Source organism: Candoia aspera, chromosome 12 (genome assembly GCF_035149785.1).
Source record: "Candoia aspera isolate rCanAsp1 chromosome 12, rCanAsp1.hap2, whole genome shotgun sequence".
NCBI lineage: Eukaryota > Metazoa > Chordata > Lepidosauria > Squamata > Boidae > Candoia > Candoia aspera.
In genome coordinates this window covers 11,221,882-11,238,439 of record NC_086164.1, presented here as the reverse complement: position 1 = coordinate 11,238,439, position 16,558 = coordinate 11,221,882, and the positions used below count along the sequence as shown (strand labels likewise).

At 46.5% G+C, this 16,558-nt stretch overlaps 1 protein-coding gene across 1 annotated transcript; it reads left to right on the top strand.

Annotated features, from left to right (window-relative positions):
- Positions 1-1,016: 1,016 nt before the first annotated feature.
- Positions 1,017-14,647, top strand: SASH3 (SAM and SH3 domain containing 3). The gene is made up of 8 exons (XM_063313677.1): positions 1,017-1,226; positions 7,132-7,230; positions 7,613-7,756; positions 9,627-9,738; positions 10,582-10,730; positions 11,592-11,798; positions 13,718-13,868; positions 14,442-14,647. The coding sequence occupies exons 1-8, from the start codon at positions 1,170-1,172 to the stop codon at positions 14,621-14,623; spliced, it is 1,101 nt and encodes a 366-aa protein (XP_063169747.1). The 5' UTR covers positions 1,017-1,169; the 3' UTR covers positions 14,624-14,647.
- The last annotated feature ends 1,911 nt before the right edge of the window (positions 14,648-16,558 follow it).

The window sequence follows — 16,558 nt, the reverse complement described above, 5'->3', positions numbered from 1 at the left end:
TTTAGGGATGACAAGACTTCTTGCTAGTGTCTGTGTATGTATGTGTGTACACACACACACACACACACAGAATATATATATAGAGAGAAAAAAATCTGACACATAATACTAACTTCCTTGCATCCTAGTGGAACTAAACCTGGTTTCTAACTTTTAAAATACTAGCAAGAAAATCTTAGCTTTTACCATTTTTATTTTTATTTATTTGTTTACTGTATCATATTTTTATCACTGCCCATCTCCCTCATACGGGGGACTCTGGGCGGTTCACAATAAAACAGTTTAAAATTCAATAAAATCATAAATAATATTCATCCGTAACTATCGATATCAATAAATAAATATTTTTAATTCAAATTCAACATTTTGCCAGAGGTTAAGACTGAAATGTATTCACTCAGACCTTGGTTAGTTTTTTTCCCCCAATAAAAACCAATAGATACAGTTCCTGGTCTCATTTGCAAACATGATGAAGAATCTACAAGGCAACAAGCCCATCATTCTGTTGATCAATGCAAGGTGGGTTGGGGAATGTTATAAGAATAAAAGAGAGGGCAGAAGGGATCAATCCCCTGCCCTGAACATGAAAAGCTGGCTGAAACTTAAGGAAATGCTATACAGAGGCATTTCTAGGTGGCCCAAATTCTCTGCTCTTCCTTCTCTATCCATTACCATAAATCTAGGGATATCAGATCTGAGCTGCAAAGATTCAGATGACCCCCAAGAGGGTAGCAAAGGGTTAGAAGTTTCTCTCTCTCTGCTGCCATCTGGTGGATGTCCATCATACTTTCTGATAGTTCTGTAAACCTCAACAAAACCAAAGTGCTCAGCCTTGCCCTATATGAAGAAAAGGCATACCAAAACACTTCTCCCTCCCTCCCAAAGTCATCTATCTTTTCAGAAACGACAGGACTGCTTCAGGCAAGGCCAGTCCTTATGAACGTGTCAGGTTGCCACTTCCTTCCTGTGTAAAAATGTGCAAGCATAGGGCTGGGTCTCGCTTTCGTTGCTTGTGGAGGCCCAGTTGCTGGGAAAAGGAGGCCCATGTGATGCAGTGATTTCCTGCCCACTTCCTGGCCTCTGGGGCTTCTCGTGCGGTGCTCATCTGCTCTCTCTGGCATCCTCCTGCATTGCCGATCAATGAATTGAAGCGCTCTGGAGGGGACACCATGTTGCGCCGGAAGCCATCCAATGCCAGTGAGAAGGACCCAGTCCAAAAGAGGAAGGTGAGTGGGGGAGGGTCTGTCCTGAGCCCTTGCAAGGCAATCGCCTGGCTGACCTGATGAAGATGACTGCAGGACAAGGAAGAGGTGCAGAAGGTTGCCTGGACTCCCTACCTTGGGTGTCAACCCTCCAGACGTAGAGTTTTTAGAAAGGTGGCGGGGGATGCTTTGCCTAAAGTTGGGGGATGAAGGAATCAAAGACCACATATAGCGAGTTTGAGTCCTGCCCCCTTACAGGCACCGACACCATTTCCCCACTCCATGTTTGGAATATCGCCATCATCCCCTTGTGCCTCTTCTTGATCCTACTTGCATGGGGCAGATGTCCACCCAATCAGGGACATCATCACAACCACCCAAAGGGCTTTCGGGATCTCTTGCAGGGGGAGCAGTAAGGCTGTGGGGGTCACACTAATGAAGAGGAGCAAGCAAGGAGAGAGATGCATTCCGGGAGAATGACAGCCCTTGCAGGGGAGGGAGGGAGGGAGAGGGGTATTGTGACTGCCTGAAGCCATGAACCATTTTGAACAGATGCTCTTGACGGCAGTTTTGCTGGCTTGCCTTTTGCTCCCAGAACAGGTTTTGTGAAAACAATGGCACTCATATAAGTCTTTGGGTAGTGAGATTGCACTTAATGTCAGGAGTGTTCCAGTAATCCATCCAAATCTACCGGTAGAACCCATGACAATCTGCCCCCAAATCACAAGGATTCTTTACATGTGCTGTACCAAAATTGGACTCTCAACTTTCTTCCAGATTTCTCTGGGTCATATTTTGTCACTGATTTTATCGGTTGTGTCGTTTTTGTGACACATCGTTCCATCCCTCTGCAGCCTCCCTGGCTGCCCTCATTTCCCAGCTGGAAAAAGCCCTCCGAGAGGAGTTTTATCATGGTGTCTTTCCTTGAGATTAAAATGTGGGAAGCCAAGGAGGCGACAGGTCGCTGGAGAGCTGATAGTGCGAAGAGACGGCAGTCACAATCACTCTTTGGCCACCTTGTCACTAAAGCGCAGAAGCACCCTGAGAATTTCCCGAACAATCTCTTCTCCTTTAACAGAAAATGGAAAAGCAAATGATCTTTCATCAGATTGTAGGTGTATTACTAGGGAGAAAAAAGCTAGGATATTTTTTTTCTGTCTAGAGCTATTCTTAACTCTCAGGTTTTATACAAGCAATGAAATTATGTTTGTACTATCTGAAAAACATACGGCTGAAATTACACATTTCAGATTTAGATAGAGGAGGATAATGAGCTACATTCCATTCCGCTAGCCAAAAGACATCGCAGAGTTCTTTAATGTTAAAAGTATGTATTTTGCCTGGTGAATCCTGCCTCTCTTTGATCTCTCAGCAGCCTTTGGAACCATCAATCATGGTATCCTGTTGGACTGTCAGCCTTTTGAGCTGGTCCAGACAAGATCCCAAAACCTATGAGTACTCTCACTACAGTATCTTTATTGTAAGGTTACATTAACAGAATCTTGCAAGATTGAAAGCACTTCCCCCTCCCCTGCCTTTACTTTCCAGAGAGCCAGGGAGGGTCCCTTCTGAGATGCTTCCCAGGCCCCCATTCCTTCTGTGGGCTGAGATATCTTTTGTCTGACCATTGTCCAGGCTGTGGTCCTCCTCCTGTCTCCCAAGGTTATTCTCACAGCCCATTAAATGGACTGGCTACAGGAGTTGGAAGTGGAGGGCATCGTGTTGCAGTGGCTTTTCTCCCTTCTCTGTGCCAGTTGGTGTTGACAAGGGGCATGGGGTCATGTCCTGACCTTTGGGGTGCCACGGAGTTCAATACCCTCACCTCTCCTGTCTACATGAAGCTGCTGGGTGAGGTGGTTGGTTGGGGTTAGTTAGCAGTATGCTGATGATAATCAGCTGTATATCTGAACCCCTGACTGAGTGATGTTGTCATTGTTAGGGTTAGGACTGTCCCAGAGCCTGGAGGCTATTTGGGTCTGGATGGGGAGGAACAGACTTAACCATTTCAAGATCAAACAGTTGTAGGTGCATGGACCTTCCTGATCCAGAGAATTTCCTTCACTAGTACTGAACGGAGTTACATTCAGATGCAACTGATGCACAAATTGGGCATCTTTCTGGATTCTCGGCTCCTGCTTGAAAAGCAGGTGGTGACTGTACCCAGGAAGGACTTCCCACAGATCCATCTTGGGTACCAATTGTACCCAGACCAGGAGGCCCTTTTCACTGTCCTACTTGGCTACCTGATGTGCAGATGACTGTAATGCACTTTACATGCTCTGAAGAACCCTCAGAAGTTTCAGCAGGACCAGAATGTGGTGTTGCAAGCAATTATGGGCATGTTTCAGTATACCCACGTGACACTTCTGCTTTGCAAACTGTACTGTAGGCTTCTGGATGCAATTCAAGGTGCTGGTTATCACCTGCAAAGTCCTACAGGGCATAGGCTTAGTTATTTGAGGGACCATCCATCTGTTTGTTTCTGTCCATTGTATAACATCAGACACAATCAGCATGCTCCAGGTCGCATCCATTAAACAATGCCATCGGAGGGGACCCAGGAAGCATGCCTTCTCTGTCTCAGTGCCTGCCTTCTGGAGCAGAACCCCTCAGAAATTCAAATGACCCCAATCCTGCTCACCATTAATGAGCCTTGAACACCTAGCTCTTTCCCCAGGCTTTGGGCTAGGAAGTATGGTGGGCTTCCTTTCCAAGAGGTTTTATCTCTTTTTTGTTGTCCGGTGCTGTTCTATTTCTTTGGTTTTTGATTTGTACTGTACACTACTTAAGTTAAAAGTTGGCCAGTTTTAGAAATGTGAATTATAAATACATAGATTTTTAAACATCAAGCTTATTGCCCTTGCTTTAAGCAGCATGATGAGCAGAGAGAAATTTCTCTGTGAGTTTGCATTTCCACTTCATGGAAAACTGCATTCTATAAAAGCATAGTGGGTTGGGTCAGTTTATCAGGATGAGCCCCAGAAAAATAGGAGCAAAACAGTCCAGTCTTGAAAACTAAAGGGATCCATTTTTCATGCTCCCTTAACTTTCCTAAATATTGGGAAATGTTTCAAAGATGCAGCTCAATGAAATAAATCTGAACCCATGACTAAGAAAGGTTTGGATCAAATCATCTTTGGCATGCTTTTGCACGTGGGCCAAAGGTGTACTTCCAAAGAAACCCTTTTTGTCGCTGTTTTAAGATGATGCCCAAGTATACTTTCTTGGAAGACGTTTCCCACCAGAATGTGAGAAGAGTGTGAAAGCCTTTGTTCAAACAGTGGTCGGATCCCCACATTGTACTGAGCCATGTAATGTCACTTGTTTGGTCTTGGCTTAGCTTACTGTGCAAACCCAGCAGTTGTTTGTAAACCATGGTTTGGGTAGAAGGTTGTATGGACCCAACCAGCTGGGGTTTCAGTAAGGTAGGCTTAAGAAAATGGCTTAGCATGATGCACATGAACTTAGCAAGCACTTATTAACCTTTATTTTAAAATCAAGGATGAAGGGGTAAAAGAAACCAGTTTCCCTGTTGGTTTAGGCTTCCTTGAAATCCTTTTTTTTTTTTAACTGAGTCAATCACATTTTGCAGCAGCTAATGTTTTTCCTCATCATCATCCTCTGGGCCTTCCCCATCTGCTTGTATCAGTTCTCCCTTCTTTATCATCTCTCTTCATTTTCTCATCTTTCTCTCTAGGATCCCAATTTCACAATATGAAAAGATGAGCTTAATGTCAACGTGAAATAAGGTTGGCAACAGGTTAATTTCAGGAAAGGCCTCCATTTGAGTCTACTTCTTGAATAACAAGCTACAGCCTGCAAGTCTACAAATAGCCTGTTTTTTTCAGCAAAGCAGCTATACGCTTTGGGGACAGGCTTTGCAAACACCACAGGTTTGCAGAGTGCAGCATCCTTCCTACAATGCGAGGTGCCTCCAGAAATGTGGTTGGTGCTGCTGCAAAGGGTTGAATGTATATTTGGGTAGATCAACTCTGGTTCCTGTTCTTCCAAGATGACAGATTTCTTGCTTAGCTCTAGCAATAACCAATATTTGCATGAGCGTATCTGAATGTAGAACTGGGGTTGAATCTCAGCATCCTGTACTTGCCCCTCCCACCTCAGCATCCTGGACTTGCCCTTCCAACTTTGCTAAATGCACCCAGGCACGTAATCTGGTTTTTGGGTTTGAGCACATCTTTCCAGAACCGCAAAGTGGGCATGCACAGGTTGGCAGGGCTCCTTCCTGGAGTTTTGGGGGGTTTGGTGCCTTCAAGAGAGTGTTGACTCCTGGTGACTGCCTGGATTAGTCCCTGCAGTTTTCCTGGCAAGGTTTTTCAGAAGTGGTTTGCCCTTGCCTGCTTCCTGGGGCTGAGTGTGTGTGACTGGCCCAAGGTCACACAGCTGGCTTTGTCCCTAAGGCAGGTCTAAAACACACATTCTCCTGGTTTCTAGCCTGGTGCCTTAACCACTACACCAAACTGGCTCTCGGTACAAACTGGGTTTCTAAAGCAGCGGAAGTCACCCCGCCGCTGCCTTTGCCTCTCTCCCAGGTGTTTGGATTCTGGGGGGGGGGGCAACTGCTGGTCACCTGATGCTAACCCACTTCCTCTGCACGGTATCGATCTAAGTGATTTTGAGCAACTCTGCAAAAAAGAGAGAGAACTTGAGAGGGAGGGAGGGGGGAGGCAGGCAGGCAGGCAGGCAATAGCTAGATCAACTTAGAGGGACATCCAGACAACCCAGTATTCTGTCTCTGGAAGTGAGCAGTGCTGACTAGGCTAACAAGTGGCCCCAAGTGTATGGATGAGCAGAGGTATCCCAAGACAAGTCTGCTACTGGATTTCATTCTTTGAGCACCCAGGTAGCTAGGAATACACAAGCCCCCCAAAATAACCCTTTTAATGGGTTAAAATGATTTATGGGTTTAATGATTGCAAAACTAGAAATGGCTAGGCAGAGGCAAGCTGCCATTTGAACACCCAGATTTGGTCCTAGGGAGAAATAGCATAGAAGTGTTTCCCCTTTATATATGTATTTATTAGATTTTCATCCTGCCTTTCGTTCAGGAGCTTAAGGCAATGTACATAGCAATCCCTCCTCCTCCTCTTTCCCCATTAACCCCTTGCAATAGTTTGGGCTGAAAGAGAACAAGCGACCCAGGATCACCCAATGAGTTTCTGTAGCTAAGAGGGGGCTGGAACCCAAGTGCCCTGACCCCTAGTCCAACACTTTAACCACATCACACATTGGCTTATTTAACTGCTCATCCTTCCTCAGAACTCTTCCTTCCTTCTCTGATACTGAGCCGCAGTCCCACCACGGCCCCTCTGTCAACAGCATCTCTTGCTCCATGGCTGGCTTTTAACCTGTTCCTCATCAACCATCACCATTATTATTATTAGCATCCCTCCATCAGCGGGCTTGGTGGTCTACAAGAGAATAGGACCTCGCCCCAAGGACCTTATAATCTGAAAAGCTGGCATGTTCCACCAGAGGGTGGAGTGGGAGGGGCAAATGGGAAACAACACGTTTATTTTCAATTACTGGAACCAGTCTAGAGAAATAGAGATGGGAAGGAGAACTTAGGATTTTTACATAGCCTTCTGCATCATCCAGTTCACTGACTGACTGACTCTTTGTGTGTGTGTGTGCCTTCACATGTAAGAGGCAGTGAAGGACAGAGGACAATAGGCAACAGAACAATGGTCTCCTGGCAACTCCATCCACTTGTGGCCGCAGCGCCATCTGCCAGCCCTATAACCAAGAATATTGTAAGCCGCCCAGAGTCACGGATGTGAGATGGGCAGCTACATAAATGACATGAAATGAAGTAAAATAAAAAGAGATGGCTGCAGGATTCCCAAGACCCATTGGCTTCTTCTGCTCCGGAATACATGCTACTCACGACCGTCTCTGCTTCTCCCACCAGCTGTCACTGCAGCGGTCCAGCAGTTTCAAGGACTTTGCCAAATCCAAACCCAACTCCCCGCTGATGAACGACAGGGCGTTCAGCCTGGAAGAGGAAGAGGTAACACCCCACCCACTCTGCCCTTGATCCTGGTCTTGGGCTCTTCCAGGCCACCCTTCCAATGGCAGTTGCGTTGGATTCTCACTTTCCCCATCTCCAGCCTTGGCTCAATTCCCACTATCATCAGTGGCCGGTCACCTAACATCACCCCCCATCCCTATCTTTACCTCCTCCATTGCTCTGTCTTTCATTGCAGTCCACTGGTTGGACAGAGACACAGTTTGCTTCCTGAAAGGCAGACTTCTTCATCAGAGACTGAGTCCCAAAACAAAGTTCCAAGCTAGGAAGGTCCATTCCTGAACTCAATTCACCCAATCCCATGCCAACAGGGAGTCGTCCTCTTCCTTCCTGGAATGCCCAAGGTCCATGGCTTTCTCTGCAGGTCCCTGAAGGCAACCAGCCCAACCCACCACCTAGCCCCGATGACTTGGGACGCTCCAAGCTGGGCAAGCGATGGAGAGCCGCCATTTCCCGCACCATGAACCGGAAGATGGGCAAGGCCGTGGCTAAAGCATTGGTAGATCAGGTGAGAGATGAGACTCTGTCCACTCCACATTGTGTCTTCATGTGAGAGTTGTGTAAGATACCCCCTTCCTAAACAGTCCCACTATCCCACCATTGTCCAGCACTTAACCTTTTCACCCCAGCCTATTTATTTGCACCATCTCTCTCTGAGAGAGAGAGGGAGAGAGAGAGAGATCCTTCTCACTGTGGTTTTGTGAAAGGAGAAAAAAAGAACACGCAACAGTGAGGACCAGTAGGTTCTGCTTGCGAGCTCTTCAGCAGGTAGCCAAGGAGGCTGACTTCTGTCGTTGCCCAATACTGAGCTTACTTGCACCCAACCACAGCATAAACATGCCCACAGGGTTCCCATGAAATTGCTCTCATCTCACCCCAGCCCAAGAGTGAGACAGGCTTAAGTTGTCTCTAGCCATATCCGTGTTAAACCAGTATTTCCCCCTTTACTCAAACACCACGCAAGGGCAGCCTGAAAATGGGGGAAAGCTGCTCTTTGTCACCCACTATAAAGGAACTGAAAGCTGATTGTGGGGCAAGTATGCCTGAGCCATTAAGGGGGGACTTGGAGAAGAGATTACTCCGTCCAGAGAAAAAAGTGAAAGAAACTCAAAATAACCCCACCTTGATTTTGTTTGGTGTAAGATGGGTCAGAGGGGGACAGGCTTTCAAGACAGAGGTCAGCCCTTCATGGTACAGTAGGTCAAGTCAAGTAGCAGATACAGTACTGCAAGGATTCCCGAAATCCTTTCTACTTTCTTGTTGTAGGGTGTAACGACAGAATCTTGAAAGCCTGTCCAAATTCCTCACTATGCCGTCTTATACTAAACAACATCAAGAAGGGTTGAGTTTTTCTCACGCTTCCTCCTAGCTCTGGACTGGATAATCTTTTCTCCAAATTCCCCTTAAATGGGCTGCTCCTTCTTTTCCCAAGGCCAGATCTAAAATCCTTTACACCCATTCCCAAGCCAGGGGACTGGGAACAGAGGAGAGGGATGGGCAACAAGGGCAGCCAATGTCACTTCAGTATAGGTTTTTTCCAATTCATAGGATGGGAAAGGCTGTCAGAATCACCCTAGGGTGCTAAGCATCACCGCCTGATCAGCTACTGTTGCTGAGAACAGACAGTATTAAGGGCCTTCCCATTTGGAGCCAGTGAAAACACTTCAAATTTTCAGAGGGAATGTGGAGAATGCACACTGAACAACCACTTGGGTGGCTTTGCTGTGGCATTTAGCCATAAGCACATGGTTGCTCACAAATGGCACACTGGAGTCCTGCAAAAAAAGGCCATATTGCTTGCAAAACAAAATAGGGGCTGCGTTTGCCCAACACATTTAACTCGGTCACTGCATTAACTCAGCATTCACACAATACACTCGGTCACAAAAAACCTAACCAGGTTGATCAGGCTGTGTATACTCGATAACTAGTTCTTAAACTGACCTGATAGTGATAGTTCCTTCCGTTTTGTGTCGTCATTCCATCCCACACCCACACCTCCAATTCCCACTATCCGTCTCCCACACTAAGTGCAGCTGGCCAATGATTTGGCCAGTCCTCAGAAGTAGATCTCAGAAAAGTGGGGGGGAGGTGAGAATCAAGTCTGGTGCTGCAAACAATTAATAATGGGGTGTTCCCAGGGAGACACCCCAAGTAGGTTGCTCACACCCCTTCATAGCAACCTGTTGATGGTAGTGTGAAATGGGCCATTCCTTCTTTTTAAACACTCTGCATGTGCCACATGGATCCTCTTCCCCAAGACTCATGCATGGGCTTTACCAGTGCCAGGCCTGGCAAGGAAGTGAGCCAACCAGGGCCAATCTGTGCTTCTGCCTTGGGGAGAAAGAGGTCTTTACGATTTCATGTTGCTCTTGCAGGAGCAGGTTGAACCTGAGACTCCTGCATCTCCAGCCCACAGCCCTGTTGAAGACGAAGCCCCCATCTTTCCAGCCGCAACCCAGGAGACCAACAGCCCCTGTGCCTCCAATGGTAAAGGGATCATCCAGCTTCAATGCAGCCTTAGTTTAAGACTTACTGTACATGGAAGTGGTAAAGCTGGAGCTAAACCATGCCACTGCAAAGTGAGGGTGGGGAGGCGGTCCATTCCAAGGAACACCTCATTCCCTTTTTACAGAAAGCAACTAGAGCAGGGTTTCTCAACTTTGGCAACTTGAAGATGTGTGGACTTCCAACTCCTAGAATTCAGCAAGCTGGCTGGGGAATTCTGGGAGTTGAAGTCCACACACCTTTCAGTTGATGAGGTTGAGAAACCCTGCTCTAGTCTGTACGTGAATATATTCAACAAAGAGGAGCCCACCATCTCTTGGGTAGTCAGCTACATCCTCACTCTGTGTGTTAGAACAAATGCCCTTGCATTCAGTGGGGATCTGCCTCCCCATAACATTATTATTCCATGTCCCTGTCCTGCAGTCTGGGGTGATAAGACAAGTCTCAACAGTCTTCAAATATCTGAAAAGATCTCTCTGCCCCTCCCACCTTCTCAAGGCTAAGCCTCCCCTGCTCCCTCCATCTTCAAAAGATTCAGCTCCTAACCTGAGAATGTCCTTCTCTGAGCCTGTTCCGGTCTGCCCTGTCGAGAACCAGGCATAATATTCAAGGGGCAGGGTCCAACCAGCGCAGAATGAAGTAGAACTATTACTTCCCATGTTTTGAAAATTAATCTGTTCACAAAGCCTAGAATTGCATTTGCTGAACAATTGTAGATCAGGAGGATGGAGAAACTCACCCTAAGCCGAACTCCATGTTAAGCCACCCCCAAGCTGCCATAAAGTCAACTAATGCTTCTTTCTCCTGGCACTTGTCCCCCTCTAGAAAGGGAATTGTCCAGTCCCACATCGAGCAGCCTTTGCAACAAGGAAGATATCAGCTCCACCCCATACGACGGCCCCTTCTGTGGAAAAGCCAGGGTTCATACAGACTTTATTCCCAGCCCCTATGATAAAGACTCACTGAAACTTCAGGTGGGTGCTTTGCATTTCTCTAACACAAGGGAGCTTTCCAGCAGTGTTCCTAATGCCGCGAGTCAAAAAGACAGGGCAGGTGTTCCTTCTTCCCAAATTAATTTTCTGTGGCAAGAAAAGCAACAAAAGCAGTAGAAAATCGTGCAGAGATTATACACAGGGAAAAACAGTTACAGAAGCTAAGAAACACACCAACCCTGGAAAGGAGGTCCAGTCTAAGCAAGCTCCCTCTCACTAGCATACAAACATATTTTCCAGCCAAATATTCACCTACATCTGAGGCATTCAAAGGACCCTGCAGCCCAGAAACAATGCCAGCAGACTTAGAATATTGGGGTTAATAAATAAAAGCCTTTGGTGGCCGTTTGGGGGATTTAATTTCACTTCCTATAAAATACTGCTCCGATTCCATTAAGAGAACCTATGCACAGACTGTTAATCCAATATACTGTACAGAAAGAGCTATTAGAATAACCACAGGTTTACACATTGCAAAGGGGGACAGAACGTAGAGGTTGAGAAAGAAGATTGGATTAGTTGTTACCATACTTGGAGTTCTCTTTGCTTAATGCCTACTGCCCTTCTCCAGAAGTTGACACCGCAACACAATATACTTTTGGAAATTTGCGGTTTTCTTTCTTAGGAATTAGCGTTATAGGAACCCACAAATGTGCTTCTATTTGGGCTTCCTGTGCTGCGTGAACCAAGCCGCTATGGCTTGTAAACCACAGCTTAGGGCATAATGTGTTGTGCAAACCCAGCCCATTGTGACATGCAGAATGAACCATGATTGTGCTAAATTGTATGTGAAAACCTAATAGGATCTGGTTAAAAACAGTAACGATGTGGCATTTGGTTCAGAAAGGAAATATCATTCACATCATTGCAAAACCTCCTGTCGGCACCTGGACTGGCCTTCTGAACAACAAAGTGGGCTCCTTCAAATTCATCTACGTGAGCATCATCCCTGAAGAACCCGCATCCACCACAAAGACCTGTTCGCGGCACAGGAGCAAAAGGCCCAAGCCCAAGACGCTGCAGGAGCTGCTGCAGCGGATGAACCTTGAGGTGGGAATGTTGCCCAGACAGTGATGCCCTGAAAGGCAAAGAGGGGAAATGATGCAGGGGGCCTTCCAATCCACTCTTAACAGAAAGGCCAGCTGGGTGACTTTGGGCCAATCTCTGTTGCTCAGCCCAACCCACTTCACAGGGTGGCTGTGGTGGGGAAAATAGGGGGTTGGGACCATTAGGTAGCACTGTGTGTCTTGGCTACAGAAGGTTCAATCCTGACCTCTCAAACTATGGAAGATCCCTGCTGGGAAGTTGGGGGGGGGGCATTCTCAGCCAGCAAGGACCAGAGGGTGATGGCCACGGTCTTGCCCAGCTGCTGTGGACTAACGTAGCAAAGGCCAGTATGTAGATGCAGAAGTAGACGAGCCACTGGTTTGAGCTGGGTGAGGGAGTTTCCAGCATTCTCCTGTTTCACATGCATCAGATAATGTTACTCACTGCCTTTGACGCTCAGATGGTCTATCTAGCCAGGACTCTGCTTTACAAACAGGAAACAGCGTTGGTCCATTCTCCCAACCTCTCTTGCAATATAGCAAGGGAACTGAAGCCATGCCCGTGGTGCTGAGGTGAGGACCTTGTCCACGTTCAGGGCTCTGCGCAGGACGGGAGAATGGGTGCCTGCCTAAGTTTCATTTTGAGACACGGCAGAAAGCAGAAGTAGGAGAATATGCGTATAACCATTTGTAAACACTGCAGTTAGCAACAGGGCAAATCTTTCTTAAAAGGGAGAAGTACCCCCTAAATACAGAAGCTTGCCTCGTCGTTTTTTACTCTTCACCCCCACCCACCAAAAATGAGGTGTGGTATCTTAAAAGATAAAGAAGTCCTAGATAAGAGTCCACTACATCGGGTTGATCAAACCACAATTTTTTTTAAAAAAAAATTGTCTTGGATCATTAGAATTTCTGTTTGCTATCCTGCTGCAACCTCTCAGGATTTTTTTTTTAGTTGCAGTATTTAAAAAACTAGTATTTAAAAAATTAGTATTTAAAAAACACTTTTCTCCCACTCCTTTGGATACAGAACTAGAAGTGCGAAGTTCTAAATACACCCTGAAAAATGGCCCACCACAAGCATTTGGAAAACAGTTCACAGAATCCTTATAGATTGGGTAATCCCTGGCACTCTACAGAATTGATTGCCAAGCCTCTGCAACTGCACAGTAAATACATAAGTAGATGTCCCCATTTCTTCTCCCAAAAGCATGAAAACAGCTTGGATCTGATCATAGCTGTGATGGCCATTGTTAGTTCTTGTACTTAACACAAAAACAGAGCAACACCACAGAGCGAACAGCTCTTCTGCACCTGAGCAGGGACCCCTTTCAAAAAGGTTTGTTCAGATCACACCTACAGTACAGGATGTACAATTCATACTATTGAGCTACTAGTCCGAGCCACTGAATTCCATCCTCAATCAAAACTGCATCTGATTTTGAACAGAAACCGGCTACCTCTTCTCTTCCCTTCATACATTGTTTTAATATAGGACTTAACCCTTCAGCACAGCCTTTCTCCTTGAGACCTTGTACAAAGGACTCAGGACCTTGGTAGACTAACATTACTTATCCTCCCAGCTCTCCATATGCCACTTGGCCAAACACAGAACCTACCAGCACACCATTCTTCACAGCAGGATCCTATGCAGCATTGTGGGAAATATACGTAGCAGGTCTCAGGCTCTTCTGGATGGTGTGAATTGAGATAGCAAACTTAACTCCCAAGTGCCGAGAGTTACGTTTAGCAGTCTCTGGAGGACCACACCGTGTTCTAAATCCTTTAACTAAGGTCTAGCTTACTTCTATGTTCTCCTAGAGTTACCACAGCCACAGTAGTAACAGCAAGTTATCTCACCCACCTCCTCGGGTAATCTATCACAAGCATTACAATGGGACTCTCCCTCTTTCCCCTGTTCAGGAACACACCTCTACGTTGTTATTAAATGGTTACCAGACCCTGGAGGACTTCAAGGAGTTGCAAGAGAACCACCTGAATGAATTGAACATCACTGACCCACAGCATCGTACCAAACTGCTCACAGCAGCAGATCTACTGCTGGATTACGACAGTAAGCACCCCTCACCCCCCAGAAGAGCCTTCTTTCTTCCTCTCCCATGGCCAGACCCCTCTGTTGAAGTGAGACCTGTTCTGGGTGCAGAAAGTCCCATCTTGAATCCCCATCACATTTTGTATTAAAGACCAACTGTGACATGAAAGCAAATCAGTTAAGTCAGACCAGACAATGTTGGGGCAGACCATTACAAATCTTCTTGAAATACAGCAGTCCTTTCCTATGGTCCACATAAGCGCCACATATAAACATGGCTCTGTAGAGTAGTGTTTCCCAATCTTGGCATGGCTGGCTGGGGAATTCTGGGAGTGGAAGTCCACACACCTGAAAGTTGCCAAGGTTGAGAAATACTGCCATAGAGGGAACCCACACAGAGCAGGAATCTTTAGTGGTTTCCCAACATATATTGTGAGCTACTGCTCATCACAAGCCAGTTTTACCAGAACTACCATTCCTCACCCAGGAACAACTCAGGCAAGACTCAGGGTCTGGACCATCCCTCTTCTCCTTCCAGTGCAACTTTTAGCACAGCCTAGCCTTCCTTTTAATAACCGGCTTCTCTCTTCCCAGCAAGCAGCGAAGCTGAAGATGAAGGAGGAACCTTGGCGAGCCAGCTATTTCCTGGAGAGGCCAAGGGAGACATTCCCCGGGATTCTGGCTGTTTCGAAGGAGCAGAGACTTTGGACAATGGGCGGGAAGATGGGAAGCTGGAGGAGGGGCTGCAGTCCCATTCCCTGACCAGCTCAGGCTGAGATAAGACTCCTCTCTCTGCATCCTGAGCACCAGTTGGCTGGCAAGGAGAAACTACCCCCCCCAAAAAAAATACTCTTCAGGCTGAGTAAGAACGCAGCTCCATGTCCTGGCTGGTAAATAAGAGGAAGGCTGTGACCCAGACTCCTCACTGATTACTCCACCAAAGAATCTGTTGCTGGACTGTTGCATCAGAGAGGCTCTTCTCTCAGATTTTTGCACGCTGTGAGCAGGCACAACCATGAGGCTTGCTAAGAAGCAACTGCACTTGCTTCTGCCTCCATGTGCCCAGTCCAACTTGGGTGCTTGCTATCGAAAGCTCTGCACAATCCAAAAACAGCAGTAAAGATGGACAATGACCCGCTGAATGCAGCCTGGGTCTTCCTTTATCCTCCCATCGCTAAGAAGAGGGTCCCTACCAGCTGGTGTCTGTGCTGTTGGGAGAGACAAGGGGACTTTGCTCTGTTTCTTTTCAAATGTATCTATAGTTACTTTGTTGTAAACAGCTAGGTTCCTGCAGTTTTAGGACAAGATCCTGATCAAAACCAGGTGGGTACAATTTCTAAACTGGCTTAATCTAAGAAATGGCAAGTACGAATCTCTGGTACGGATCTTTCAATAAAGCACATTTATCTCCACAGGGTAGACCTGTACATCTGCATTACTTTTAGAAAAGCTAAAAGGTAAAAATTTCCTCTGCTGCCAGATTAAAAAAAGAAAAGCAGTAGGCCCAGGACTCTACTATGAAATACAGCTAGCTCATTCTGGAAGGTCATTGCCCCAACCCTTTATCCAAAGGAGTCTGAAGACCTCAAGACGGGGTTTTGGAGAACGCTGAACATGGAGGTAAGCAGGCCTGATCTTGAAAACTGGCAGGAGAGATAAAATATTCTTTGTCGAGTTTTCTGCTCTGCATGCAGCGTTGGCCTGCTTAGCGCAGTTTCTTCGTTTATATCAAAAGGGGGTGTACCGTAAGAAAAGAGGCAATTAAAGGGAATTGAATCTTCCACAGAGCAGGAGCAGCCAGGCCTATCTGTGGAAAGGAGATGAGCAGCAGAGGCCATCTGAGGCCAAGGTCACACACACACAAACATACACACAAATTCAAAAACCTTCATTGAAATCAGAGTGGGACATACTAGGCAGCTAGCATTATCCCACGCGGTGGAATAATCTGTCACAGAACATGAGAAACGATACCTTAAACAACATGACCCCAGCAGGGCGGAGATTTGTTCAGCAGCCAGGGGAAAGCATTAGCAGCATCTTCCGCTGTTGACACAAGGACGGACAGAAACACTGGCAAAGAGTTCAGGAAGGCAGCCAGAAGTGTGTCTGCCTCTTACAATGGTGAGTGGGAAAGGAGGAAGCCACACAGACTTCAGCTATCAGGTTACAGGTGGATGCAGTAATTCTACAGTCAATCACAGCAGCCATTTTGGAAACTCCTCCTATTCCTGTAGACATTGAGCCAGGGAGGAGGGAGGAGGGAAATGGTACCATCCTAAGATATGACAGGAGCCTTGCCAGGCTTCAATCTCAATAGCAAAGCGACACAATTAATGGTTGCCCCAAGACAAGCAGGAATGCAGAGATTTGGCCACTGCAATACTCTTCCCAACCACCTTGTGTTATTGTTTCTGCTGGGATTCTCTACACATCTGAGAAAGGTTACATCTTGGGGACCAGGTTCAAAGATTCAGCCATTCTTTGTTTCCCACTCTCAACCACACATTATTTTTCCATTGCCAAGGAGATACACAGCCTCCAAAACTTTTATCTCCATTTTCCATCTGACTGACACAGTCACCACATAAGCATATCCTGTAGGTTTCTACCAATGTGCAGTATGATTCTATGGGTACAGTTGGTCTGTAATGGCTCCCCCTCCAAATTCAGAGTATATATGGCATCCCTGACATATGGATTCTCAATGC